The sequence below is a fragment of the Dipodomys spectabilis genome, unplaced genomic scaffold (genome assembly GCF_019054845.1).
Source record: "Dipodomys spectabilis isolate Male_0828 unplaced genomic scaffold, ASM1905484v1 ptg000331l, whole genome shotgun sequence".
Lineage (NCBI taxonomy): Eukaryota > Metazoa > Chordata > Mammalia > Rodentia > Heteromyidae > Dipodomys > Dipodomys spectabilis.
In genome coordinates this window covers 468,023-493,967 of record NW_024871008.1, presented here as the reverse complement: position 1 = coordinate 493,967, position 25,945 = coordinate 468,023, and the positions used below count along the sequence as shown (strand labels likewise).

The 25,945-nt window shown below is 57.7% G+C and overlaps 2 protein-coding genes across 9 annotated transcripts; one reads left to right on the top strand and one right to left on the bottom strand.

Annotated features, from left to right (window-relative positions):
• Nucleotides 1–30: 30 nt before the first annotated feature.
• On the bottom strand, nt 31–10,626 carry Lrrc56 (leucine rich repeat containing 56). Of its 6 annotated transcripts, none has more exons than XM_042665529.1 (11): nt 10,559–10,626; nt 9,962–10,149; nt 8,739–8,826; nt 7,346–7,406; nt 4,536–4,632; nt 4,261–4,461; nt 3,357–3,540; nt 2,821–2,982; nt 2,653–2,740; nt 1,998–2,128; nt 31–901 (listed from the first exon to the last, which is right to left on the bottom strand). In XM_042665529.1, exons 2-11 carry the CDS (start codon nt 10,142–10,144, stop codon nt 558–560), a joined length of 1,539 nt encoding a protein of 512 aa, XP_042521463.1. In that variant the 5' UTR covers nt 10,145–10,149; nt 10,559–10,626; the 3' UTR covers nt 31–557. The 6 variants fall into 6 exon arrangements, with proteins under 6 accessions (XP_042521463.1, XP_042521462.1, XP_042521466.1 ...); XM_042665528.1 differs by having other exon boundaries at nt 10,532–10,616; XM_042665532.1 differs by having other exon boundaries at nt 1,998–2,113; nt 10,532–10,616.
• Nucleotides 10,627–14,118: 3,492 nt separating this feature from the next.
• On the top strand, nt 14,119–16,870 carry Hras (HRas proto-oncogene, GTPase). Of its 3 annotated transcripts, none has more exons than XM_042665535.1 (5): nt 14,119–14,277; nt 14,820–14,980; nt 15,179–15,357; nt 15,495–15,654; nt 16,348–16,870. In XM_042665535.1, the coding sequence occupies exons 2-5, from the start codon at nt 14,870–14,872 to the stop codon at nt 16,465–16,467; spliced, it is 570 nt and encodes a 189-aa protein (XP_042521469.1). In that variant the 5' UTR covers nt 14,119–14,277; nt 14,820–14,869; the 3' UTR covers nt 16,468–16,870. The 3 variants fall into 3 exon arrangements, with proteins under 3 accessions (XP_042521469.1, XP_042521471.1, XP_042521470.1); XM_042665537.1 differs by lacking the exon at nt 14,119–14,277 and adding an exon at nt 15,746–15,835 and having other exon boundaries at nt 14,789–14,980; nt 16,348–16,437; XM_042665536.1 differs by lacking the exon at nt 14,119–14,277 and having other exon boundaries at nt 14,791–14,980; nt 16,348–16,473; nt 16,589–16,870.
• Nucleotides 16,871–25,945: the final 9,075 nt, after the last annotated feature.

The window sequence follows — 25,945 nt, the reverse complement described above, 5'->3', positions numbered from 1 at the left end:
GCTGGAGGGTGGAGGGGGTCTGGCCAGGCAGGCAGTACCAGCTGCATAATTTATTGAACCAACTTTGCCTACAAAGTAAACAGCATTTCTGAACACCTGAGAGTCGAAAGTGATTTGACTGTTACAAGAGGACAGAACCATTTCCCGAGTGCTAGGTGTGCCCTTGGAGGTCTAGGGTGAGCATCTTGGACCGTGGGCAACAAAGAAGGTCCCACAGAGCCTGGGGGACCTGCAGAGTCCAGCTGCTGCAGCCCGTCCACTCCTCACTGGCAAGGCCTGCCCCTCTGCCCCAGGCCCCTGGGAGGGCGAGTGGGCTAGGAGGGGTGGGGAGCTGGGCCTCCCCTCAAACCTAACCTGGGGTCTGAACTCGGATGCCCTGGCTGTCCCAAGTCCTGGACGTCACTCCGCCAAGAGGGGCCTCTCCAGCACCAGGCTCACCTCCCATCCCCACGTCCACTAGATGCTGAGGCCAGAATCCTGGTGGTGGTCTCAAGATCTTCTGGGCACCTCTCAGCTCCTACTGAGGCAAGCCCATCAGTGGGGCAGGGTGGGGGGGACTAAGGGTGGGAATGGGCTGGAGGGATAGGATTTAGATGAGGTAGACAGCAGAGACCTGGTGGCCTGGCTGCTGGATCTGTTATTGGGTTTGTGTCTGGACACCCCTGGATTCGAGGGCCGGGGCCTGAGGACACCTCCAGGGCTCTCAGGGCAGTGGCTGTAGCCAGCCTTTCACCCAGGCCAGGCCTCTCAACGGGGGTGGGGCCCATACTGCCCAGGGCTCGGAGCCTGCGCCCCCTGAAGGGCAGGTCTGATGCCCCGGGGGAGCTGTGGTCTGAATTAGGTGGCATTGGGTACTTGGGAGGAGAAGGGATCAGGTGACAGCACAAGGTCCTGGAAAGCCCTAGAAAGCAAGGGAAGAGCAGGTCAGAGAAGCCCTTCAGACAAAGGTTTCGCCAGGTGGGAGGTTCCTACACGCCCTGTCCTGCAGCCTGGACACGGTGGCAGGCTGGGGGAGGGGCACCACGGGCAAAGAGGCCTCCTGTGGTCATCACGGCTGCACAGGTTGTACACTCCTCCCCGGACAGACCTCTCTGTCCCATTTCCTCTCTTCCAGCCCCATGACTAGACTCCGGTGACTCCGTGGGACTCCAGTCCCATGACTTCTACTACTTGGACTGGCTAGCTCTTGGGCAGCAAAGAGCACACAAAGTCTGGGCTCTGGCTTTGTGGGCCTGGCCACAGGACAGTTTGAGGCCAGTAGCCAGGGTCGCCCGCTGGTCACCTGGGCCTGGTAACTGGAGTGGAAGGCGCAGGTACCCTTGCCATCTCTCCTGCTCGCCCTCACATTTGGCCAGCTGTTCACGTCTGACTGTCTCAGGGCCATTTCCCACCTATCTGCCCAGACACTAGCCAGCCGATAGAAGGGCGAAGGTTTGGTTGCTTTGTCCTCTGTCCATCCTTCAGAGGATTTCTTTGCCAACCCTTAAGCCCGTGCTCCTGTTACTCATACCTGCAGCATTCATTCCTCTCTAGGTCTGCCCACTACTGCAGGTGAGGGTTTTTCCTGAAGCCAGTGGCCTTGGAGAGAGCCCCTCCCTCCAGTTCCCATTCCAGCTCCCTAGTTCTGCACCCCTGAGTCTAGCACAGGCCCTGCGGGGTGACGTGGCCCTGCCTTGGTCTTCCAACAGACTTCAGGTTCACCCCCTAGCCTCCCGCCTGCACCCCTGAGGTCAGAGCCTGCCCTGGCCACTTGGCACCCCACTAGGTGGCTCTTTTTTGATCTTGCCCTCTCTGCGCTCAGCCCATATCCTCTAGTGGAATACCTGTCCCTCCTGCATCTAGCCCAGGTGGCTCCAGGTCCCCTGGTGTACATGTATGAGGAATTGGTTGGAATTGGCTCCCCTCCCCCAAGACAGGACTGTCCTTTACAGCCCCTCCCCAGCCCGGCTGAGGAGGAGCTGAGCAGGCATGTGCTCATCCAAGGCTAGGGGGAGTACCTGAGGTCAGGCTTGGAGGGCTGGGGGAGGTCTGGGGCTCAAACAGGTCCTCTTGTTCTCCAGGGGCCTTCAGGGGGTCCTTCGGAGCTTCAGCCCCTTTCTTCTGTGACACCTTCCTATGGGGGAGGGTACTGAAATGGGGAGGAGGGGCTGTAGGCATGTCTGCCTTGGACCAGTTCCAAACGTGTGAGAGGCAGGGGCTCCACTGGCCTCCGCACCCCATGTCAGCTACGTTGGATATACGGAGGTCCAGGAGCTACCCAGGCAAACTAACCCCCACCCCTGCACCCCCACACCAGACAGGTCACCATGGTGGCGTTCACAGAGGAGGGGCACCAGTCACTCTTGGCCCAAAGCTACATCCAGATCACAACTGCCTGCAGGGTCAGGTCCTGGGATGGAGGCTGGTGGTCAAATCTAGCTGTGGCAGCTGCTTCAGGGTAACCATGCCCAGGGAGAAAATGGACTGGCTCGGGGACCTGGCCCTGGAAGGGGTGCAGGGCAGAGCCCTGGATGCTGGCCCACTGTGGAGGTTGGGGCCCTGAGTGATGGTCCATTCCAGGGGTCCACTGTGCTGGGGTGGGGAAGGGCTGTGGGGGAAGGGGGAGGGGCCCCGTCGGGGAGGCGCTGTGGGAGGGCTGGCGTCCCGGCTCACCTGGGGGTGTGGGGAGGATGTACCTGGCACTGGTGTCTACGTTCTCGCAGGCCTTTGGTGGGGTTCCCACAGAGGACTTGCCAGGCACCTGAAGAAGAGGCTGTGTCTGTGCCTGGTTTGGAGCGGAGGTGCAGTAGGGTTAGCTCTGGGCTGGGGAAGATCAGTTACCATGGGTGAGGTTGCTGGCATGGTCTCCTGGGGCTGGGTCCTCAGGAAGCAGGTCTTCAGGCAGGGGTCCCCCCGGGACCAGCAGAGACAGGGACCAGGGCGGGGTCTCTGCCAGGGGCAGCACTGGGTCAAGTTTCCGCAGGGTGGCTCCGGGGGAGTGATCTGTCCAGAACAGAACTAGAGGTCTCTGGCCTGCTTCAGTCTCGAGGCCCTGTTTTGAGGTTTGCCTCTCAGGTCCCCATCTTTCCAGACAGGCCTTCCGCTGCGGACTTCCCCCTCTCTGCAAATGCAGGCCCTGCGGGCACCCCCGTGGGGACAGTCCTGAACTGGGGTTCATGTGCACTGTTCTGGGAACGGGTCATGCTGGGAGGTCTGATGTGCAGCGATGCATCTCTGAGAGGTTTCGGGTTGATGGAGCCTGTCTTGCCGACTGATGGAGGCCTATCCTCTTGGGTGCTGGTAGAGGTCTGTCAGTAGCCTCAGTGGCTACTGGAAGCCTCTTCTGGGCCAGGGGCTACAGTAAACTTATGCCCTACCTAGCCGGGGCAGGAGACTGTCCAGCAGGCTGCTCTCTTTGATGGCTTCCTTCACCATGAACCAGTCCTGGTTCAGCTTCTGGGTGTCTGGCAGGTTGGTGTGTGTGACAGGTATCTCGTCAAGGGTATGCAGCTGGGGGATGAGCTTCCTCACCTCTGCCCTGTAGTTGTAGCCTTGGAATGCCTGCAGGGAGGAGGGAGAGGGACAGCAGATTTGGGTCCAGTGGGCTTTTTTTTTTTGGGTCCGGTCATGGGGCCTGAACTCTGGGCCTGGGCGCTGTCCCTCATCTCTTCAGCTCAAGGCTAGCACTCTACCACTTGAGCCACAGCGCCACTTCCAGCTTTTTTTTCTTTTTGCGTATGTGGTGCTGAGGAATCGAATGCAGGGCCTCATGCATGCAAGGCAAGCGCTCTACCACTGAGCCACCTTCCCAGCCCTCCAGTGGACTCTTGAGGCCAGCACCCCCCCACCCCCGTCCCCTACACCACCACGGATCAGGACCGAGGGGCCAGGGCCTTGATATGCGGCCCCACCTACTGACATCGGGGATGGGTGTTCGCCCACTGAGGATGTGCCCTTGGTCCTGTGCTGTCCTTCAGCCTGGGTCCTGCCCTGAACTTGGCTGTTGCTCACTTGAGCGGCCACTGTGCCCTGGGTGGTTGTGGGGCCCAGCAGGTCCCCCGATTCAACCCCTCCCCCGCCAAGCAGCAGCTACTGAGGTGCACCATGGGGGGAGGTGTGTGGGGCTTGTGGGGCCTGTTTGTGTGTGTGTGCGGTGGCTCCAGGCAGAGCATGCTGCCAGGCCTTCAAGCTCAGCGAGGACGAGCCACAGGGCAACGTGGACAGAGGTCCCTGGCCATAGGCCCCTCCCGCGCACACTGGCTGGGCGTCCAGCACCCACACCTTGTTGGAAGGGCCGGGGGCTGGCCTCAGGCACACCAGATTGCCCTCCAGCGTGAGCGTGGCCAGGCGCGGGCACAGCTGCAGGTATCGCACCTGCCCCAGGTCATCCACGCTGTTGCCCTCCAGGTCCAGCACCTCCAGCTGCTCCAGCATGCACAGTGGGCTCAGCTCCGAGATGTTGTTGTAGGAGACGTAGAGTTCCTGGGGGCCACATAGGGGGCTTAGCCAGGGCTAGATCCTGTCACCCACTCCTCCCCCAGGGGCCACACGCCCACCTTCAGCGCCGGGAGGGAGCCAATGCCGTCTAGGTCAGTCAGACCGCAGCGGGCCAACCACAGCACCTGCAGGCAGCCCAGAGAGGTGCCTAGGTCTCTGTGGAAAAAAGTCGGTTGGGCGGGGCAGTCCTTAGATGGAGAGCCCTGTCTAGCCAGAGGTGACTTGGTGGCAAGCCATCATCCATGCTGGCTGTCTTCAGGTGCCAGCGGTAGTGATAGCTGCCTTCTGGCCACCTCAGCTGAGGAAGTCTCCAGACCTTCTCCCCTTGCTGTGATCTCCTGTTCTCAGATGGTTAAAACACACTTTTGTGTGTTTTTTGTCCTTGGAAGTTCTGGGTCTGGCCCTGGGGAATGGCTTAGCCCGGCCCTACCCTACCTGCTGCCCAGTGCATCCTCTCCCATCAGTCCCTGCTACAACCAGAATCGCCAGCATCCACACCTGGGACCACAGAGTGTCCTGTTCCCTGTAGGATGCTCTTCACGCAGGTACCGCGGTGCTGGCTACTCACTCCCTCCTTGGGCAAATGCTCCCTCACCACAGGCTTTGTGAATAACCACCATTGCTGGGCACTTTCTTCAGCTCTACTCCAGCTCAGGAGTCCCCCTGGTTACATTCATCTACCATGCGTCTGGTAGGTGTTTTTTTTGTTTTGTTTTGTTTTTTTGTCAGTCTTGGGACTTGAGCTCAGGGTCTGGGCACTGTCCCTGAGCTGCTTTTTTGCTCAAGGCTAGAGCTCTATCACTTGAGCCACAGCACCAGGGCTTCATGCGTGCCAGGCAAGTACTCTACCACTAAGCCATGTTCCCAGACCAAGGATTTTAAATTTTCTACTGTTGTCTGCATCTGTGTTTACTTAGTATTTGTTCTTTAGCTACAAAGGGTCAGCATTTATTTCATTTATTGGTTTAAATGGCTTTTCTAATCACCTTCCTAGGCTGGAGTTTGTGTCCATTGACTCTAGAGTGCTCACAGATGCCTCTCATGGATGTTTGCTGCATCTGCTTGTTTGTTGTTTGACTGGGTGTGAGGTCTTGGGTTGTGTTGCCTTACCATCAAGTATGTGTAGATACTTCTGGCTTTTGAATGTTTCAGTGGAGAAATTTGAGGAAAGACTTGCCTTTTTGCTCTTAAAAAACACTGTGAAGCCGGGCATCGGTGGCTCACACTTGTAATCCTAGCTACTCAGGAGGCTGAGATCTGAGGATCGTGGTTCAAAGCCAGATTGGGCAGGAAAGTCCACGAGACACTTATCTCTAACCAATTACAACAAAGGAATCTGCTTAAGTGGAGGACACCCCGAAGCTGGCGTGGCACACTGAGTAAAGTCTAAAATGTACCCAGAATATACAAAAATGCCTAGAAAGAAACCGGAAAACATCTACCTGGAAAACTCGTTCACTGTGCCCAGAGCAAGGCCTGATATCCCCAGCAAGGACAACAGTGCAGGACATCGAATACATGAGGCCGGACTGCTTATGCTGCTGCCGTTCTTTCGGGGTGCTGGGGTTTAAATGTGGGGCCTTGCCCGTGTCAGCAGATGAGCCCTACTCCTGATTCTGCTCTGGGGGCTGCTGCCAGGGAAACACCTTCCACTTCCAGACCTGCTATGTTTGATTGAACTCTCTTTGATGTAAGTAAGGAAATTCAAGAAAATGTTTAACATGAAGTTGCTTAATTACCTAGAAATAAATAGATATAGTACATGGAGCCCAACTCAGATAGCTGGAGAACTTTCTAGAATTTTGACGGGGATTACTTTGCCATATGCTTCCAGACTCTTGCTACATAAAGCCAAAGATGTTTTTCACAAGACTCCCTTTGCTCAAATCACTCAGGTAGTCTGTTACTCTCTTGTCTTGATTCTTTCCAGTCCAATGAGAGCTAATTATTAAAAAAAGATTTGGTTCTGGGTGCTGGTGGTTCACACCCATAATCCTGGTTACTCAGGAGGCTGAGATGTGAGGATCACAGTTCAAAATCAGCCCAGGCAGAAAAGTACATGAGACTATCTCCAACTAACAAGCAGAAAGCTGGAAGTGGAGTTACAGCTTAGGTGATAAGAGTGCCAATCTTGTGTGAAAAAAATCTTAGGGACAGTCCCCAAATCCTAAACTCAAGCCTGACATGGTACGCTCACTCCCTCTCTCTCACACACACACATAGCTTTGCTGTGAAAGCGCTGAGCCTCCTCAACAGTTGCGTCTGCGTTTAGGAAGGTGCATTTTTTGCTCTGGCCTGAGGTCAGGCCTCCAGGAGGGTCAGGCCCTTCTCTCCAGGTCAGCAGCCCCCTCTCTTCCCCTCCCATAGCTCCTGGCCTCATGGTGTGGCTGATGCCCTGGATTGTAATGTGAGATACTGTCTTGGTTGGTTTAGCATGTCCTCCAGAAACCCCTTTTCTGGAGTTCAGTGAGAATTTTTTGGCTTGCCAGACACAGGACCTGGCATGACTGCCTTGGGTACGTGCATCAGCCATGTGCAGCAAGTGTCCCCCCTGTGGAGGTGAGTAAAGCTCAGGGGAAGGAATCAGAGCGGGAAGCCAGAGCCCACAGGACGGCTAGAGGTCAGGATGCCCTGGGAGCCAGGGACCCAGGACCTGGCCTCATTCTCTTGCAGGGACCAGCAGGAGAGGCCTCAACCCAGGGGAGACCCTGCTGCCTGCAAGAGAATGTCTGCAGGCGTCAGCAGGGTGGAGCGGCACTGGGCTTCCCAGGACAGCGGTAGCCAGCCAAGGGCCAGGCCCTCTGGCCTCAGTTCACTACCATCCCCACTGTCCTCCAGCCCTGCCCTCCCAGGGGGGGGCGGCACTTGCCTGAGGGAGGCGAGGCGGCTGCCACTCAGCTTCAGCTGGCTCAGGTTGGGGAGGTGCACTCCTGTGGGCCACAGGAGGAAGCGGGTTTGGCTCACCCCTGCCCACTTACCTGTTCAGTCGCCTCCTCTCCCATGGTTACCCCCCCCCCCCATTCCAAAAGGAATGTGTCCATGCCAAGGGGATGTGTGCCCACCAGCCACTTACCTACGCCACAGAGGGACAGGCAGACTCAGCGGGGTTGCCCGCAGCCCTCTGCCCCCTGTCTTCTGTGGGGGCTGCTGCACATATAGGACTATACAGGCTGTCTCTGGAAGGCCACAGGCCCATGAGTTGCAGGACTAAGTTTGGGAAAGGGAGCCAGGGCCCTCCCTTGTCTGCCCCTGGGCACCTGGGTCCCGGTGGCAGTCTGTGTCAGCACACAGTACCAACACCTATTCTCAGCAATGTCACCATCCAGCGTGGCCCAGTCCCAGGGGAAGCCCGTGTTCTCAGTGATGTTTTGGGTGGGGTACTGTTCCTGGAAGACAGTCTCTGAACCAGAGGACAAGTGCAGCATAGAACTGCAAGCTGGGCCTGGTAGCAGGGCTGGAGGGGGAGAAGATGTCCCTGACCTTGTGTGCACACAGGCTCGTTACACTGGCCTGTTAAGGATTTAACAGAAAAAAAAAAAAAAAGCAAGACAAACCAAGGTGGGGCAGATTTAGTTTCACTGTAACCAGAGAAATGAAAACAAAACCCACAAGGATCCTGGACAGCAAGAATCTTTCCTGTTGTTTGGTGAAATCTGAACCGGTCTGTGGCACAGATAAGAGTCCCATATCTGTGTAATTTCCTGATTTTGATCATGGCACTGCATTTCAGAGACATTCCTCTCAACTAGGAAATACATACTGAAGAATTAATTGACATGGGACATCATATCCATGACTCTCAACAGATCAGAAAAGCAAGTTTCCCTGTTGTGTGTGCGTGCACGTGTGCATGCGTGTAAGGGAAAGAACGGGGCCTCAGGCCCACCACCATGGAGGATCTGGGGAAGGGCACATGGAGATCTTTGCGCCATTCCTGTAAGTGCTTACATTTCAAGTTATTTCAAAATAAGCTTTGGGAGCCCCTACCACCGGGCTGTGTTGTTTCGAGGGGCACTGTTATAGCAGTGGCTGCTTTGTGCTGGGTGCCAGTGTTTGGGTGAGGCTGTCCTGGAGGGCAGTTTGAAGTATGGATAACAGGCTAACACCCCCACCTCTGCCCAGTGCTTGCTCAGTGCCAGGGGGCAATCGTAAGGAAAGAGACGTGCTGTCCAGGGTGCCTGCTGGCTTGGTTTCTACAACCAAAACAGAGAGGTGAGGGCTGTGATGGTGGCCTGAGATGGCTGTGACTCAGAAGCTCTCACCAAAGTTCCCCAGGCTGTTTTCACGGGTGTCCACACACATCTCCAGCACCCGCACCATTTGGAGGTCATCCACCTGGGCCAGGGCCTGCTGCAGAGAGAAGACGGAGTCACTCCCTAACAGCTTCCTCCATGCTCCAAGCTGCAGGACTCTACCGGTGCCCCCCGCACCAGTAGTAAATGTCCCCTGCCTCACCTATGTTGGCCTTGGTCATGACAGCTTGGCTGGTGGAACCTGGGTGAACATGGTATCTGGAGGTTGTAACCAGCTGGGAGACAATAGAACCAAGCCTGCCCCTGGAGTGGCTGGTTTTTCAGATGGAACCTTTGGAGCAGACCCGACAATATAGCTAGAGTCCAGAACCCATCCTGCTGAGTACCACCTGGCCATTACCTACCTGAACCCATTGACAGCATGCCTACACATGCAGAGGTGGTGCTGACTACTCTACCTGAAGTCCTGGGTCTCTGGATGAGGCCTTTTTTTGCTTGTGTCAGATGAAAGCAAGGCCTTCCAGGACCCTGGCCCTACCTGTTGTGGGATTGGTGGGGACCTTGTAGAAGTCCTGAAGGTCCTGTACTGGCAGGTTGGATCTTACTCTGAGGGGTCCTGGGGGTACCAGCATTGGGCTTGGTCATCTCCCCGGGGTGGGTAGGAGGCAATTCCTGGGTACTAAATGCAAGGTTGTCTAGATAGGTTCTATGCAAACTTCTGAGGCTCAGGGCCGGGTCCAACAGTGAGTGAGATCCCACTCCATATTTTTGAAAAGCTTCCACTTGCAGTGAGCCTATGGACCCAGTCAGCTGAGCGTGGGAATAGGAACTGTGGCCCAGGGATGGGGGGGGGGGGCTTGGAGCACCCTTATTCTGGGGGAGACACTCCCACAAGGAACTCACACACAGATCTCCTATTTCCCAACACTTTGGGCCTCTGTGTGTGTGTGTGTGTGTGTGTGTGTGTGTGTGTGTGTGTGTGTGCTGTGAAGTTCACACGGAAGGGGGGAGGGTCTTCTGTTTGAGGACAGTGGCTTAGCAAGTACATGCGGAATCCCTGCCTCCTTCAGGCCTTGAGACCCTAGGACTGCTGATACTTTGGGTTATATAGGGTCCCAAAGGTGGAAAGATGGAGGGCACCTCGCTGCAGGGGCTGGGATGAGGGTGGGCTGGACATCATCAGCACTCAGGATGCAGACCCCCGTTGTTGAGCCCTGGCCCCTGACACTTACCAGTCGGGCAGGAGACAGGTGCTCCTTCATTAGCTGCTCCCTGTGGATGCTCCCATGGCTGCCGAAGCCCTTGCTGTGTGGGGAGGGGTTGTGCTGGCCCTGCCAGCTCAGCTCCCGTACCCGGACATTGACTGTGCCAGGCAGAGGCCCCGGGGATCCATCCCAGGCTGGGTCCATCCACATCCAACCTGCCAGGAGAGGAAGCAGGCAGGGCCTTCTACCTTCTACTCCAGCTTCCATTCTGTGGCCAGTAAAGACCCCAATACAACCCTGATAGGGCCTGGCACACAGAAGATCTCCCGTCCTGGATTCCTAGAGCCCCCTGCCTGCATTCCCATCCTCCTTTTGTGTCTGTCTTTGTTTACTTTGGTGTCCACAGTGAGTGCTGGCTCCAGGGCTGGCCATCTGGGGCCCCAGTGAGGCTAGGGTACTGAATGAGTTGCCTACTGTGATCAGCAATATGCTTTTGCTGACAGGCTCCTGGCATGCCCCAAGCCCTGGGTTGTGGGTTCTTCTCCTCCTGATGTCTGAGTCTGGGCCCAGGATCAGGGTCTCAGGCATTTCATTTACCTCCTTCTGCACTGGCGGACCCCACACCTGAAGGTAGCTGCTTTGTGCTGTGGGTCAAACATCCGGGCAAGGAGGCAGCATGAGTCCACGGGTGACACCTGTGAGAGAGGATGGTGACAGTCATAGTCAGGTCACTGGGCCCAGTGGCACCTAGGCTGGGCTGCTGGCTTGGAGCTTGGTCTTGAGTACACTTGTGACCATCCTGACAGGGGACCTGGCCCAGCAGATTTGGAGGAACATGGAGCCCTGTGCAAAGGAGGACCAAGTCCTCATCTGAATCCTACTTCTTCCATCCCAGAAGGATGTCTTGTGTCTGCTGCTCTGAACCATCTCCTGTACATCGGCCTCTTCTGCACCCTGTCCCTCAGAGCCCTTCTGCAGATCTCTGGAAAAGCTTACCTGGGGTGACACTGCTCACCTGCACTAGGCTCCCTGGCTGTTGCTCCTGAAAAACACAGAAACCTGTGCTGTGCCCTAGACCCTAGACTCAGGAGCTCTGGGCTGTAGCTAGAATTTTTTTCTTTTCTTTTCTGCCAGTCCTGGGGCTTGAACTCAGGGCTTGGGCACTGTCACTGGGCTTCTTTTGCTCAAGGCTAGCACTCTACACTTGAGCCATAGTGCCACTTCTGGCTTTTTCTGCTTATGTAGTGCTGAGGAATTGAACCCAGGGCTTCATGCATGCTAGGCAAGCGCTCTACCACTGAGCCACATTCTCAGCCTGTAGCTAGAATTTTTTTTATTTTTATTTCTTTATTGTGAAAATACTGTACAGAGGGGTTACAATTACATGGGCAAGATAATGAGTACATTTCTTATCAAGCATTGTAGCCTCCTCCTTTGTTTCCCCTTCCCATCCCATCCCACCCCCCACGCCGCCCCCTCTGTAGCTAAAATTCTGACCAGAACATTCAACACCACCATCCTTTGACCTTGGCCACCTTGTCACCTCCATCCAATTTTTTTGTTTGGTCAGTTGTGGGCTTTTTGAACTCAGGACCTGGACACTGTCTCTGAGCTTTTTTTTTTCTTTCTCAAGGCTAGCACTCTACCACTTTGAGCCACAGTGCCACTTCTAGTTTTTAGGTGGTTAACTGAAGATAAGAGTCTCACAGACTTTCCTGCCCAGGCTGGCTTTCAACCATGATCCTCAGATCTGGGCCTCCTGAGTAGTTAGGATTACAGGTGTGAGCCAACAGCACCCAGCTTCCATCTAGTTTTTGACTCCTTATTCTGGTCCTTCCTATTCAGTTGCATATTGCTCCAAGATCCGTTCTTCCCTGCCACCTGCCAACGCCTCAGGCTCCCGGGAGGATCCGTGTGCCCCTGGGAAGATGTCACCTCCACCCAGCCTGCCAGCCCCAGGCCTCGGAGACTGTGAGCTGGCCAGGGTCAGGGCCTGCCCACAGCTAGGCCCCAATGCTTGAGCCCAAAGGCTTTGGGATTTTAGGACAGAGATTAGAGATCTCACCACACACACACGGACAGAGATTAGAGATCTCAGACACACACACACAGACAGAGATTAGAGATCTCACCACACACACAGACAGAGATTAGAGATCTCTCGAGACACACACACACACACACACACACACACACACACACAGACACACGGACAGAGATTAGAGATCTCACCCCCCCCCACACACACACATGGACAGAGATTAGAGATCTCACCCCCCCCCCCCCCCCCCACACACACACACGGACAGAGATTAGAGATCTCACCCCCCCCCCCCCACACACACACACGGACAGAGATTAGAGATCTCACCCCCCCCACACACACGGACAGAGATTAGAGATCTCACCCCCCCCACACACACACACGGACAGAGATTAGAGATCTCACCCCCCCCCACACACACACGGACAGAGATTAGAGATCTCACCCCCACACACACACACACGGACAGAGATTAGAGATCTCACCCCCCCCACACACACACACACACGGACAGAGATTAGAGATCTCACGACACACGCACACACACACAGACACACGGACAGAGATTAGAGATCTCACCCCCCCCCCACACACACGGACAGAGATTAGAGATCTCACCCCCCCCCCACACACACACACACGGACAGAGATTAGAGATCTCACCCCCCCCACACACACGGACAGAGATTAGAGATCTCACCCCCCCCACACACACACGGACAGAGATTAGAGATCTCACCCCCCCACACACACACACGGACAGAGATTAGAGATCTCACCCCCACACACACACACACACGGACAGAGATTAGAGATCTCACCCCCCCCCCACACACACACACGGACAGAGATTAGAGATCTCACGACACACGCACACACACACAGACACACGGACAGAGATTAGAGATCTCACCCCCCCCCACACACACACGGACAGAGATTAGAGATCTCACCCCCCCCCCCCCCACACACACACACGGACAGAGATTAGAGATCTCACCCCCCCCCCCCCCCAGCTCCCGAAAGCCATGCACTGCCACCGCGTCAGGCCCCAAGGGCCCCAAGCGGGAAGGCGAGAGCCGGGCCTACAGTCCGGGCGCAGGGGCGGCCTCGGGCTCCTTAGCTCTCCGGACCGTGGCCGCGGCCCGAGCCCCCGGGACGGCCAGGCCGCCCTCCCGCCCGGAGGCGGCCCCGGCCCGCGGGAGGCCGCTCCGGATGGCGCCCTGGGAGCCCTGGCGGGGCCCGCGGCGGCCGGGCCCTCGCCCGGCCCTCAGCCCGGGCGCCCTCGGGCGCCGGGGGCGCGGGGAGGGGCTGCCCGGCTCTCACCTGACGAGCGGGCCGCGGTGCCCTGACCCTGGGTCGCGGCCCCGGCCCCCTCCACAGCTGCGGTGCTTTCTCCACTCCGGGCTCTTTCCGGCCGCGGACCCGGGCGTCCTGGCAACGGGGGCGGGGCCTCATTTGAATAACCCGAATATTCATGAGCCCGGGCGCCGGGCCCCGCCCCCTGGCAACGGTTGCCGGGCACGCGGTGGGGGCCGCGGGTCCTCGCAGACCCGCCGGGACGGAGCCGCGCCCAGCAGGGGGACGCACGCAGGCTCCCGGTACAACTACTTAAAAACGCTCGCTCCGGGCTCCGGGGTGGAGCGCCGGCCTCGCGTGCAGGAGGCCCTGGGTTCGATTCCTCAGCCCCCGTAACGGGAAAGCCGGAAGTGGCGCTGTGGCTCAGCTGAGCGCGGGCCTCGAGCGAGAGCAGCCCCGCCGCGGGAGACCGGAGGGTGTGCTGAGCGTGCTGACAGGGGCGCCGTGCGCGCGTGCGTGGGGCGGGCGGGAGCGTCCCCGGCCGCGGTGACCCGGCGGCTGCCCAGGGGACGCCTGGCAGGCCCGGCCTCAAGCCCGGGAGCTTCCCCGAGGCTCGGCGCCGGACTGCCCTTCAGCCGCCTGGACCTCCGAGGCGCGGGGGCTTCGCTCCCGGAGCGGCCAGCTTCCCCACGCTCCTCGGCCCTGGAGCCGCCCCCGGAAGTCCCGCCTGGCTGCGGCTCCTGACGGACGGGTAGCTCAGCTAATCGAAGCGAGGTGGGGCGGGGCCACCCCGGGGCCAATGGCCGGTCGCGCTGAGCTGACAGACGGGCGCAGGGCGGGGCGAGCGCGGGCCCGGCTGAGTGCCCGTGGCCCGCGCCTGGCGCCCGCAGCCCTAGCCGCACCCGCCGCGGACGGAGCCCATGCGCGGGCCCAGTCGGTGCCCGCCCGCGCCCCCGCCCCGCCCCGGCCCCGGCCCCCGGGGCAGTCGCACCAGTGAACGGTGAGTGCGGGCGTGTGCGGGGCGCGGGCGAGCGCGGCGCGCGGGGCCGCTCCGGCCGGGCGTCCGGAGGCCCTCGGCGGCCAGGTCCGCCCCGCCGGCGGCCGCGCGCCGGGCGAGGCGCCGCCCGGGCCTCTGGGGACGCCGAGCCCGGGCCTGGCGCGGGGCCTCGGCCGGGCCTTCCGCCGCCGGCGCGCGGACCCGGGCCCTGGCCCCTCGTCGTCGGGCCGCCCCTTCCCGCCGGGCGGCCGCGCGGCAGCTCCGGGCCGGGCGCGCGCGGGCGGGCGGGCGGGCGAGGCCGGTGCGGCGCCTGGCAGCGGCCTGCCCGGGCACGCCGGGGCCGCCGTGGTCGGACCTGTTCTGGGGGCGGCCTCGCCCGCGGGCGTTCCGCCTACCGGCGCCTTCTCATTCGGTGCGTGGTTGTGAGCGCTCCCGCCGGCCGGGCAGGGCCGCCGCCGGCCCTGGGGACGGCCGCAGGTGAGCTGGCCGGACGCCGGGGCCGCCCCGGGTGTCCAGGCCCGGCTGAAGGTGGGCCTCCCCGGCAGGTGGGGCAGGAGCCCCCGACGAGCCGGGAGTGGCAGCCCCTTGGAGAGCGATGACGGAGTATAAGCTTGTGGTCGTGGGTGCCGGAGGCGTGGGGAAGAGCGCCCTGACCATCCAGCTGATCCAGAACCACTTTGTGGACGAGTATGACCCCACCATAGAGGTGAGCCCGGACCGCTTGACTTGGGCCCCCCGCAGTGGCCCGAACGGGCCCTGGGCCCCTTGAGCCAAGATGGGGCTGGCTCTGGTCCCGCACCCTGCAGGTGGCACAGCCCTGCTCCTCCTTGGCCAGTGGTTTGAGAGGCCCCAGGGTGGGGCTGTCCGGCAAACCCTCCGTTTGAGTGGCCACATCCTCCTGCAGGACTCCTACCGGAAGCAGGTGGTCATTGACGGGGAGACGTGCCTGCTGGACATCCTGGACACAGCGGGTCAGGAGGAGTACAGCGCCATGCGGGACCAGTACATGCGCACGGGGGAGGGCTTCCTCTGCGTGTTTGCCATCAACAACACCAAGTCCTTCGAAGACATCCATCAGTATAGGTGAGCCCAGGAACCCGTGGCCCAGTGGAGCTGGGCGGCTCTCTGCATCCGAAGGCCTCCTGGCCTCTGGCCTCCGTGCACCTCCTGGCTCCCGCCGTGCCTTCGGCCCAGCAGACTGACACCTTCTTCCGTCTCAGGGAGCAGATCAAGCGGGTGAAAGATTCAGACGATGTGCCAATGGTGCTGGTGGGGAACAAGTGTGACCTGGCCGCACGCACTGTTGAGTCTCGGCAGGCCCAGGACCTTGCCAGGAGCTACGGCATCCCCTACATTGAGACATCCGCCAAGACCCGGCAGGTGAGAGGCCCCAGCCCCACAGCCAGCCAGGGACTCACCCGCCCCACCCTAGTCAGGCAGCTGTGCTCATTGCCCCTCTCCCTCAACACAGGGCAGCCGCTCTGGCTCTGGCTCTGGCTCCAGCTCCGGGACCCTCTGGGACCCCCCACTGGGACCCATGTGACCCAGCAGCCCCCATGTTGTAAGTCTCCCTGGGCATCAGGGCAGTGAGGGAGGTGAGGGTCTGGGTCTGGGCTCATGCCCTCCAGTCCTGGGCTGCCACAGCTCCAGGGAAGTGGGGGTCCGTGGAGAGGGCTTCCCTGAGCCAGGCCGGAGCGGTAACCCTGAGGCCCAGTCCCTCTTGTCCCCAGTGTCCTGTGGGCACCTATTGGTCCCTAGCCCTTAACAGTTTGGTAGGGTATTTAAGCCTAACCCCAATCAAGGGTCCTGGAGGGTTCTGGGCTACTCTAAGCTTTAAGGGGCTGTTCAGTAGTGAGTTCCTCTAGGAAGGTGGCCCTTTGGCTTCCAGCTGCGCACAGCCCAACTCCCCAGTTGTGTGTGGGGGAAGTGGGGGCTAAGGAAGGAGCAGTCTGCTGTCTGGGCTCTTCTAGGATGTTGGCTAAGTTCAAGGCATATCTGTGTCCCACCCAGGGAGGGGTCCCCACGTCTTCTCCCCCAGTGAATTTGTCTCTTATCCAGTCCCTCTGTTCCTAGGGTGTGGAAGATGCCTTCTATACGCTTGTGCGAGAGATTCGGCAGCATAAGCTGAGGAAGCTAAACCCGCCTGATGAGAGCGGCCCCGGCTGCATGAGCTGCAAGTGTGTGCTCTCTTGACGCCAGGTGAGGCGGGGCCAGACAAGCGCCAGGACAGTGGCCCTGGTTGGCTAGACGAGCCTCCGTGTCTGCTCCGATGTCTCCCTGCCGATGATCAGTGGCATCCTTTGTGCCCACCCAGTCCCAGGCTTAGGACATGGAGGAGCCGGATGTGGGGAGGAGGTGCAGACGGAAGGAAGCAAGGAAGAAGGAGGGAAGGAAGGAAGGAAGCAAGTGCCACTGGAGCCCAGCCAGCCCAGGGACGGTGGACAGAGGTGACCAAGACCCTCGCATGGATGCTTTGCACAGACTGTCATGAACTGTTCCAAATGCCACAGGCACCCCGGTCCTTGACTCCCCTTCCAGCCCCCTTTGGGCCTCTATTGGGTGCAGGTTGAATCAGTAAATTATTTGACGGTCTTGACTGTGTCAGGCTGGGTAGAGTGTGTTGTCTGTGGTCCCAGGGGCTTGGCTTTGTCCAGCTGTTGGCCTTCCTGAAGGCAGGCTGGAGAGGCTGGCCAGGGCATGAGCCATACCACCCTCCTCAGCTCCACCACCAGCATCCCTTTCTCCCCTAGTTGTTTGCCAAGTGCCGATAGCTCTGGATGCTCCAAAAGCAGGCAGATTGTAATGAAAAACAGTTTTTTGTCCTTTAACTTGACCTAAGGGAGTTTCTTCTGTTCCAGGAAGGAGGCCTTCTTAGGGAATGCTGGGTACAGACTGGGGCTCTGTCCCCTGTCTTAGAGCTTCCTTGTCCCAAATGGTGTATATATTTCCTACATTTTGGGGGCCCTGAAATGCAGCCCCAAAGGTGGTAGAGCAAGGAAGCCAGTGGGCCCCGAATCTTTCAGTCCTGGGACTAGAGCTAGGATTGCTGGGCTCTGGGAATGTGGCCCTAATGGTCTCTGTGTGGTCTCAGACCTGTCCCCCATCCATGCACAGGTGGACAGGTTTTTGTTTTTGTTTTTTTTTGCCAGTCCTGGGGCTTGAACTAAGGGCCTGGTCACTGTCCCTAAGCTTCTTTTGCTCAAGGCTAGCACTCAACTACTTGAGCCACAGTGCCACTTTTTCCTTTTTCTTTGTATGTGGTACTGAGGAATCGAACGTAGGACTTCATGCAGTCTAGGCAAGCACTCCACCACTAAGCTACTTTCCAAGCCCAGTTATTTTTAAGATACATACATACATACATACATACATACATATATATATATATATATATATATATATATATATAATTGTATTGAGATTAAATGATTACATACATTTCACAGAATTGTAGGATAGTGATACTTAGTTAAAGTTACAAACATGTTTTAGCCATCACAAGGCAAATTGTCATGATCTTGGTCTATATAGCCCAGTTATTCTTTATTTGTTGTGTTGTGGGGCTTGAACTCTGGGCCTGGGTGCTGTCCCTCAGCTCTTCAGCTCAAGGCTAGTGCTCTACCACTTGAGCCATAATGCCACTTCCGGCTTTTTTTCTTTTTTGCTTATGTGGTGCTGAGGAATCGAACCCAGGGCCTCAGGCATGCAAGGCAAGTGCTCTACCACTGAGCCACCTTCCCAGCCCAGCCCAGTTATTCTTAAACCACTTAAAGTCACCAGTGTGGCCTGGAGGGCCATGCATAGGCCCAGGTAGCTGCATGGGACTCCAAGAGAGCTTAACCTACTTGGGCTATTCTAGGACTGGCAAGGCCACAGGGACATGCATGCTCTCGTCCACACCTTGACTGCTGGAGTCCCATAGTAACCGTGGTGCCTTCCTTCTTGGGTTGAAGTCTGGGACTTGTGTAGGGGGAGGGTGCTCAGTCCCATAGGCACCTGCTGCGTGCTTGGGCATGTGGACACCCCACTTAGCCTCCTCTGCACTAGCAAATGTCCAGCCTCCCTGTGCGCATGGGTATGGGGCTCCCGGGCACCGTCTGGAGCTGTGCACGCAGGTTTGGGGCTCCTGGGTGCTGTCCCCGGGTGCTGTCTGGGGCTGTGCACGCGGGTTTGGGGCTCTTGGGTGCTGTCCCCGGGTGCTGTCTGGGGCTGTGCGTGCGGGTTTGGGGCTCCCAGGCACCGTCTGGTGCTGTGCACGTGGGTTTGGGGCTCCTGGGTGCTGTCCCCAGGTGCTGTCTGGGGCTGTGGTCAGCAGGCACCGTCTGGGGCTATGCGTGTGGGCTTGGGGCTCCCGGGCACCGTCTGGGGCTGTGCACGCGGGTTTGGGACTCCTGGGTGCTGTCCCCAGGTACTGTCTGGGGCTGTGCTTCCCTGTGCCCAGGGATGGGGCTTCAGCTTGTGAGTGCTGCCCTGGCTTCCTGGGGCCATGTTGTCAGTGTGTGCCACATGGGTTAGACAGAAGGCTTGCCATGTGGAGCCGTCCATGGCTCCATCCCTGGGATGGAGTCTCCCTGGCAGGCCCTGTGCTGTAGTCCTGGGGTGGGCAGGCAGATGGAGGACCCAGTGCTGCTGGAAGTGGTAGTGTTGGAACCATGGACGTGGGGCTGGGCACACCCCTTTTGGAAGCTGACCTCTAGCTAGAGCTTACCCAGGGAGGCTAAAGGTACTCAACAGTGTGTGACCCTCCCAGTCCAGCCCCAGTTAGCGTTCTTTAGAGAATCCCACAAGCCACCCCGGAGCACCTTCAGGAGGCTCTCAGGGTACAGAGCTGGGTGTGGGTTGGTGTGCTGGGTCGCTCCAGCGCCCACGCCCTCCCTGCATTGCTGCCTGCCTTCTCCTGTGTCCACTCCAGGGGTCACTGCATAGGAGGCCATGGCCAGAGGTAGGCTCGGTCAAGGAAATGCCTTGACTCCTGCTTTTATCTGTTTGCAGTGGGTTCAGTGTCTAGCAATTGCCAGTCCCTTGCCCACCTCACCACACTGGCCGGGCCCCTCGGTGACCACCTCACGTGGGCATCCGGTGGAGCACCGCCTGGGCGTGGCCTGGTCTGCCCCGCAGGTTCCTGGGGTCCCCAGGCTGACTTCTCTGCACCCGAGTGTGCCGTGGCCATGTGCATACGCTCACGCTCCAGGACACGGCAGTCCCCGCGCTACAGGGCGGCCCGCAGGGGACCTGCAGGGGCAGCAGGCTGCGGGTCCTGCCCGTCCAGGCTGGGGCAGAGGCCTGGGTGGGACCCAGGGGCGGGGCTCCCAGAGGCTGTACCCAACAGGCTGAGGGGCTGCTCCTGGGGCCAGCTGATGGACACGGCTCCTGGAAGAAGGGGTCGCGGGGTGGACTTACTTGGTGGGGACAGGGTTCCTGGAGGAAGGGGTCACAGGTGAGCTGGATCCTTCTGGGGCTGGGCTCCCTGGCGTGGGGTCTTCCTGCCCATTCTTGCCCAGGTGCGGAAGCACAGAGGGCAGAGGCTCCTAGGGCTCCATGTGCTAGTCCAAGCCTTGCCTGTTCTAGAGCCTTCTGCAGCACGCAGGGCCCCAGGAAAGGCCTCAGCTTCTAACCGCCCTCAGGCCCAGGGCCGTGGAGGAGGTGAGAGGAGTCCCTTGGCTTCCGTGTTCAGATCTGGGGGGCTTTCCCTCAGCTTCTGCTCGGGATGGCCGTGGGGCTGCAGGACGGCTGGGCATGCCCTGTGGAGCTTCAGCAGACAGCCGGCTCCCAAAGATGGAGTGCAGTGCCTTGAGGACCGGCCGGAGTCCCAGGAGCCAGAAACCCCTCCTGCCAGAGGCCCACGGGGGGAGGGGGGAAGGGGTGCCCACAAGTTCCGGCTGGACTTGCTTCCAGCTGTGTAGGGTTCCGGAAGGGGAGGAGGAAGGGGAGGGGAGGGACCCTAGTGATAGGAGAGCGTGAAGAGCCACCGGGGGCGTGCAGTGGTGAGGGCACAAGGTGGAGCGTGTGGTTATCTCCTGGGCTCTGGGTCACTTGCAGGGACATGGGTGAGAAGCTGGCATCGGGGCACTGGCCATGGCTGGTTAGGAAGGCTCCGACTGTTCATGAGTCAGAAGGACCAACAGGAAGCCGAGCATCACCAGACAGCCCGCACAGAGGGCTCTGCTGGTGGGGGCATCAGATGTCCGACTCGGGGTGTGGGGTCCTCGGACAGTCCTAGGTCTGTGGGGCCCCAGAACAAGTTTGAGAGAGAAGGTGCTGTGGCTACGGTTCTGAGTGCACGGGTGGCAACCTGACTCAGCTGTGTGAGGCCCTGGGAAGCTGGGCGCTCACCATGCCAAGTGTGCCCCTCACAGCTCAGTAGCCGAGCCAGTGCCTAGAAGGTGTTTTCTTCATTGAGGACCATCACTGGAACAGGAGCAGCCTGACTCAGGCAGTGACCCCTGCCTGACCAGTCCAAATCCCCATAGGAGGAAATGGACCAGGAGGGTGGAGGTCCCTAGGGCTGCTAGAGGCCCCAGGGCCTCTGGAAGTGTGACCTCTGCACTCCATCCCTGACCCTGAGTATTGGGGCCTGGATGGCTGATGGTCTGCCTGAGTTAGACAGCTGGGCAGAAGCCCCACGGTGGGCGTCTCCTGGGAAGAGTGGTATCAAAAGTGGTACAAGTCCTCTGCTTTCCCAGGGGCAGGAGCCCAGTGGAGCTTCCCTCCTTATCTCCTGGGCAGCAGTGGGTACCTGCCACATCCACACCGATGGGCAACCCCGCCTGGTGCTTCACGGGCCAGCCACATCTTTCTGCTGAGTTGAGTGCCCTGAAGTGCTGCTGAGCTTGCTGGGTTCTGGGGTGGACCCAGGAGGGGGTCAGGTTCAGCTGGGCCCCTTCTGCCCTGTCCTAGGTTGTAGACTATAGCTCCGTGTTGGACCTCCATGCTCCAGTGGGCTCCGTGTCTTTGATGTGTCCTGGTTGGTCATGAATACTGATCATAAAAGAGGCACCCTGGGTCTGGGGACCGGCAGCTCACACCTCTAATCCTAGCTACTCAAGAGGCTGAGATCTAAGGTTCCCAGCTGGAAGCCAGGCTGGGCAGGAAAGTTTGTGATACTCATCTCCAATAAACCACCCAGAAGTCGACCGTAGCGCCGTGGCTCAAGTGGTAGAGCACTCATCTTGAGCAAAAAAGGGACAGCGCCTAAGCCCTGAGTTAAAACCCCAGGACCAGCAGAAAAGAAGCAGCACCCCCAATGCCAACAGGAACCCACACGCTGAGGTGGACAGTGTGGCCCACACCCTCACAGGGGTGGACGTACTGCCTATGAGGGGAGGGCTGGCTGGCAATTTCTGCAGTAAATACAGGCAGGGTTTGGATTATGGATCATGCCATGGTCCCCTCAGGACAACTCAGTTTCTCTTGGTCAGTCATGGGGCTTGAACTCTGAGCCTAGGCGCTGTCCCTCAGCTCTTCAGCTCAAGGCTAGTGCTCTACCACTTGAGCCACAGCGCCACTTCCAGTTTTCTGGTGGTTCATTGGAGATAAGAGTCTCATGGAGGGCTGGGAAGTTGGCTCAGTGGTAGAGCGCTTGCCTTGCATGCAAGAGGCCTTGGGTTCGATTCCTTAGCACCACATAAGCAAAAAGAAAAAGGCCGGAAGTGGCACTGTGGCTCAAGTGGTAGAGCGCTAGCCTTGAGCTGAAGAGCTGAGGGACAGCGCCCAGGCCCAGAGTTCAGGCCCCATGACCGGACCCCCCCTCAAAAAAAAAAAAAAAAAAAAAAAAGAGTCTCATGGAAGCCAGGCACTGCTGGCTCACACCTGTAATCCTAGCTACTGCGGAGGCTGAGATCTGAGGATCATGGTTCAAAGCCAGCCCGGGCAAGAAAGTCCGTGAGACTCTTATCTCCAGTAAACCACTGGAAAACCGGAAGTGGCTCTGTGGCTCAAGTGGTAGAGTGTTCACCTTGAGCTGAAGAGCTGAGGGACAGCACCCAGGCCCAGAGTTCAAGCCCCACGACCAACCAAAAAAAAAAAAAAAAAAAATGAGTCTCATGGACTTTCCTGCCCGGTCTGGTTTTGAACCCCATCCTCAGGTCTCAGCCTCCTGAGTAGCTGGGATGACAGGCGTGAGCCACCAGCACCTAGCTACACTTTTTTTTTTTTTGATGGTGTTAAGATGCAAATATCTTGTTTCTAGTTGATTTTTACTTTTCATTTTGGTTGATTTTGTTTTGGTGCATGTGTGCCAATCTTGAGTCTTGAATTTAGATCCTGGGCTCTGTCCCTGAGCTTATTTGCTTAAGACCAGGGCTCTACCACTTGAGCCAGCTCCACTTTTGGCCTTTTGGTAGTTATTTGGAGATAAGAATCTTTTTTTTTTTTTTTTCCCCGGTCGATTGTGGGGCCCGAACTTTGGACCTGGACGCTATCCCTTAGCTTTTCAGCTCAAGGCTAGTGCTTTACTCACTTGAGCCACAGCGCCACTTCTGGCCTTTTCTACTTATGTGGTGCTGAGGAATCGAACCCAGGGCCTCATGCATTCAAGGCAAGCACTCTACAGCCTTCCCAGCCCTGAGATAAGAATCTTACAGAAAACAAATCAACGAAGGATCTTACAGACTTTCTTTCTCAGCCTGGCTTTGAACTGTGATCCTCAGATCTCAGCTTCCTGAGTAGCTAGGATTACAGGTGTGAGACACTGGTACCTGGTTGCTATTGTGTGTGTGTGTGTGTGTGTGTGAGAGAGAGAGAGAGAGAATTGTATGTATGTCCTGGGCTTGAACTCAGTGCCTGGGTACTGTCCCAGAGCTTTTTTTTTGCTCAAGGCTAGTGCTCTACCACTTGAGCCACAGCTCCACTTCTGGCCTTTTGATGTTCCGTTGAGAGGAGAGTCACATGCATTCCCACCTGGGATGGCTTTGAACCGTAACCTTCACTCTTGAGTAGCTGGGGTCACAGGTGTGAGCCCCCCGTGGCTGGTTGCATAGCAGTTTTACCACATAGGACGTGCTCCAGAAGGCCGAGGAAGGCTCACCAAAGTCTAGGCACTAAATTCTGAATCAACATATTCCGCTGGAAAGCCAGTGCCGGCAGAGTCCCAAAGCTCCTGAATGAGACTTAGCAGACCAGCACGAAACAGTTCTGATGCCACCCTTTTCAAAAAACAGGGTTAGGTTTTGTTCCTCCTTTCTGTGTTTTGGTGTTTGCTTTTTTGTGTGGCATTTATGAGCTTCTGAAGTCCAGGCATCCAAACCCTGCGTTTCCCTGCAGCCAAGGCTGTGTGAGCATGCCCGTCTGAGGCTCACTCAGGACCCTGCCCCGAGCCCAGTCGGCAGAGCCCTGGGGCTCCAGATGGCCTGTTGAACGTTGCTGTCCTGAGCTTTCTCAACCCCCATCCTTAAAAGTGTACCTAAAGGAAGTGGCGCTGTAGCTCAAGTGGTAGAGCGCTCGCCCTGAGCTGAAGAGCTGAGGGACAGCGCCCAGGCCCAGAGTTCAAGCCCCACAACCGCCAAAAAAAAAAAAAAAAAAAGTGTACCTAAATACTATTCCCTTGAAAAGGTGGAGCCAAATTCCGGTTGGAACAAGCTCTTCATGAGGGGAGAAACGTGGCTACCAGAGACTTCACCGGGCTGTATCAGGCCCTGTTCCCATGAGGCAGGGTGGACCCCTCAGGATGGACTGGCCCAGCCCAGCTCCCTCCAGCTGGAGACCCAGGCTCCTCACCCAGGCTGCTCCTGCTGCCCAGGCTGGGGATGAAAGGCCCCACCTGCATCTCCCCTGGCTCTCATCCCCCAGGTGCCCAGCAGAAGGGACCACACAGCTGTCCTGGCACTGCTCAGGGCTCTTCCGGGGACTCATGGAGACATCCACTGAAAAACGATCCCATGGCACGGTCCAGGGAGACCCTGGAGAAGACCCGGCCTAAGCATGAAGAAAATGTCAGCTTTTGGCCCATGGATCCTGGGGAGAGGCTGAGTCTGACCAGCACTGAACCTCGACCCCACAGCTAAATACGGGAAAGGTTCAGGATTGTAAACTTTGATTCCTTCCTTCAGGCTGCCAAGAGCTGTGCCTCCCCTGGCCTGCTGTTTCAGTGAGGGGACCTCACGGGGTGCTCAGAAGCGGGGACCAGGGCCGGCTGCCTCTTCCGTGGGGCAGGCAGTACCAGGTCACAGTGTGGCCATGCTCTCGCACTGCAGCAAGGGGTTCAGGAGACCCTGGACCCTGCACTTCACCTTCTTGTTCCTATACTGACTTCAGCTCTTGGCCACTTTTAGCCATTTACCTGTGTGTCTGAACTGACAATTTTACTAGAAAATGGAAACTGATGGCGCTAGCTTTGCTGCCTTCCCAGAGAAGCCCTGTAATGCTGAGACAGACGTGCAGACCGTGGCCAAGACCCTGAGCACGTTACCTGGCCTCGTAGCCACAGGACACACCTCCCTCAGGACCTGGCCGCGGGGTAAGGCCTAGAGGGCGGCACCAGCAATATTGGAGCTGCAGGCGCAGTTCTGGTATGGGTAGGCTTGGTAAAAGAATCCCCGGTGCCGGGCGCTGGTGGCTCACGCCTGTAATCCTAGCTACTCAGGAGGCTGAGATCTGAGGATCACGGTTCAAAGCCAGCCCGGGCAGGAAAGACTGTGAGACTCCTATCTCCAATAAACTACCAGAAAACCAGAAGTGGCGCTGTAGCTCAAGTGGTAGAGTGCTCGCCTTGAGCTGAAGAGCTGAAGGACAGTGTCCAGGCCCAGAGTTCAAGCCCCACGACCGACAAAAAAAAAAAAAAAAGAATCCCTGGTGTCAGGGCTGGGAAGGTGGCTCAGTGGTAGAGAGCTTGCCTTGCATGCCTGAGGCCCTGGGTTCGATTCCTCAGCACCACATAGGCAAAAAGAAGAAAGCCGAAAGTGGCACTGTGGCTCAAGTGGTAGAGCGCTAGCCTTGAGCTGAAGAGCTGAGGGACAGCGCCCAGGCCCAGAGTTCAGGCCCCACAACTGGACCCAGAAGAAAAAAAAAAAAGAATCCCAGGTGTCTCCCAAGAACCTGTCTCAGCTCCTGAGTAGCTGGGATTATAGGCACGTACCACATTTCGCTAATATAACGTCTCTTTTTTAAGGGCACTACCAATCTTTTTTTTTTCTTCTTTTTTTTTTTTTTGGCTCCATTTTTTTTTTGAACCGAGATCCTCAGATCTCAGCCTCCTGAGTAGTTAGGATGACAGGTGTGAGCCACCAGTGCCCGGCTTCATTCCAAATTTTATTGAGTAGAATAAGCAGGATGATAAATAGTTGCACATTTACATTGTTTGAAATAGCTGAGTTTATTGTTTTGGGACGCATACATTTATAGTAAAATCTAACAAACACGGGAATATTAAAGTTGAAATCCAAGTCAGTGCCTGCGTTGGGGTGAGGTTTCTTGATGGATTGGAGAGGCACTAGTCAAGTTTTTTGTTTTTTTTTGGTCAGTTGTGGGGCTTGAACTCTGGGCTTGGGCGCTGTCCCTAAGCTCTTCAGCTCAAGGTGAGCGCTCTACCGCTTGAGCCACAGAGCCACTTCCGGTTTTCTAGTGGTTTATTGGAGAGTAGAGTCTCACAGACTTTCCTTGCCTGGGCTGGCTTTGAACCATGATCCTCAGGTCTCAGCCTCTTGAATAGCTAGGATTACAGGTGTGAGCCACCGGC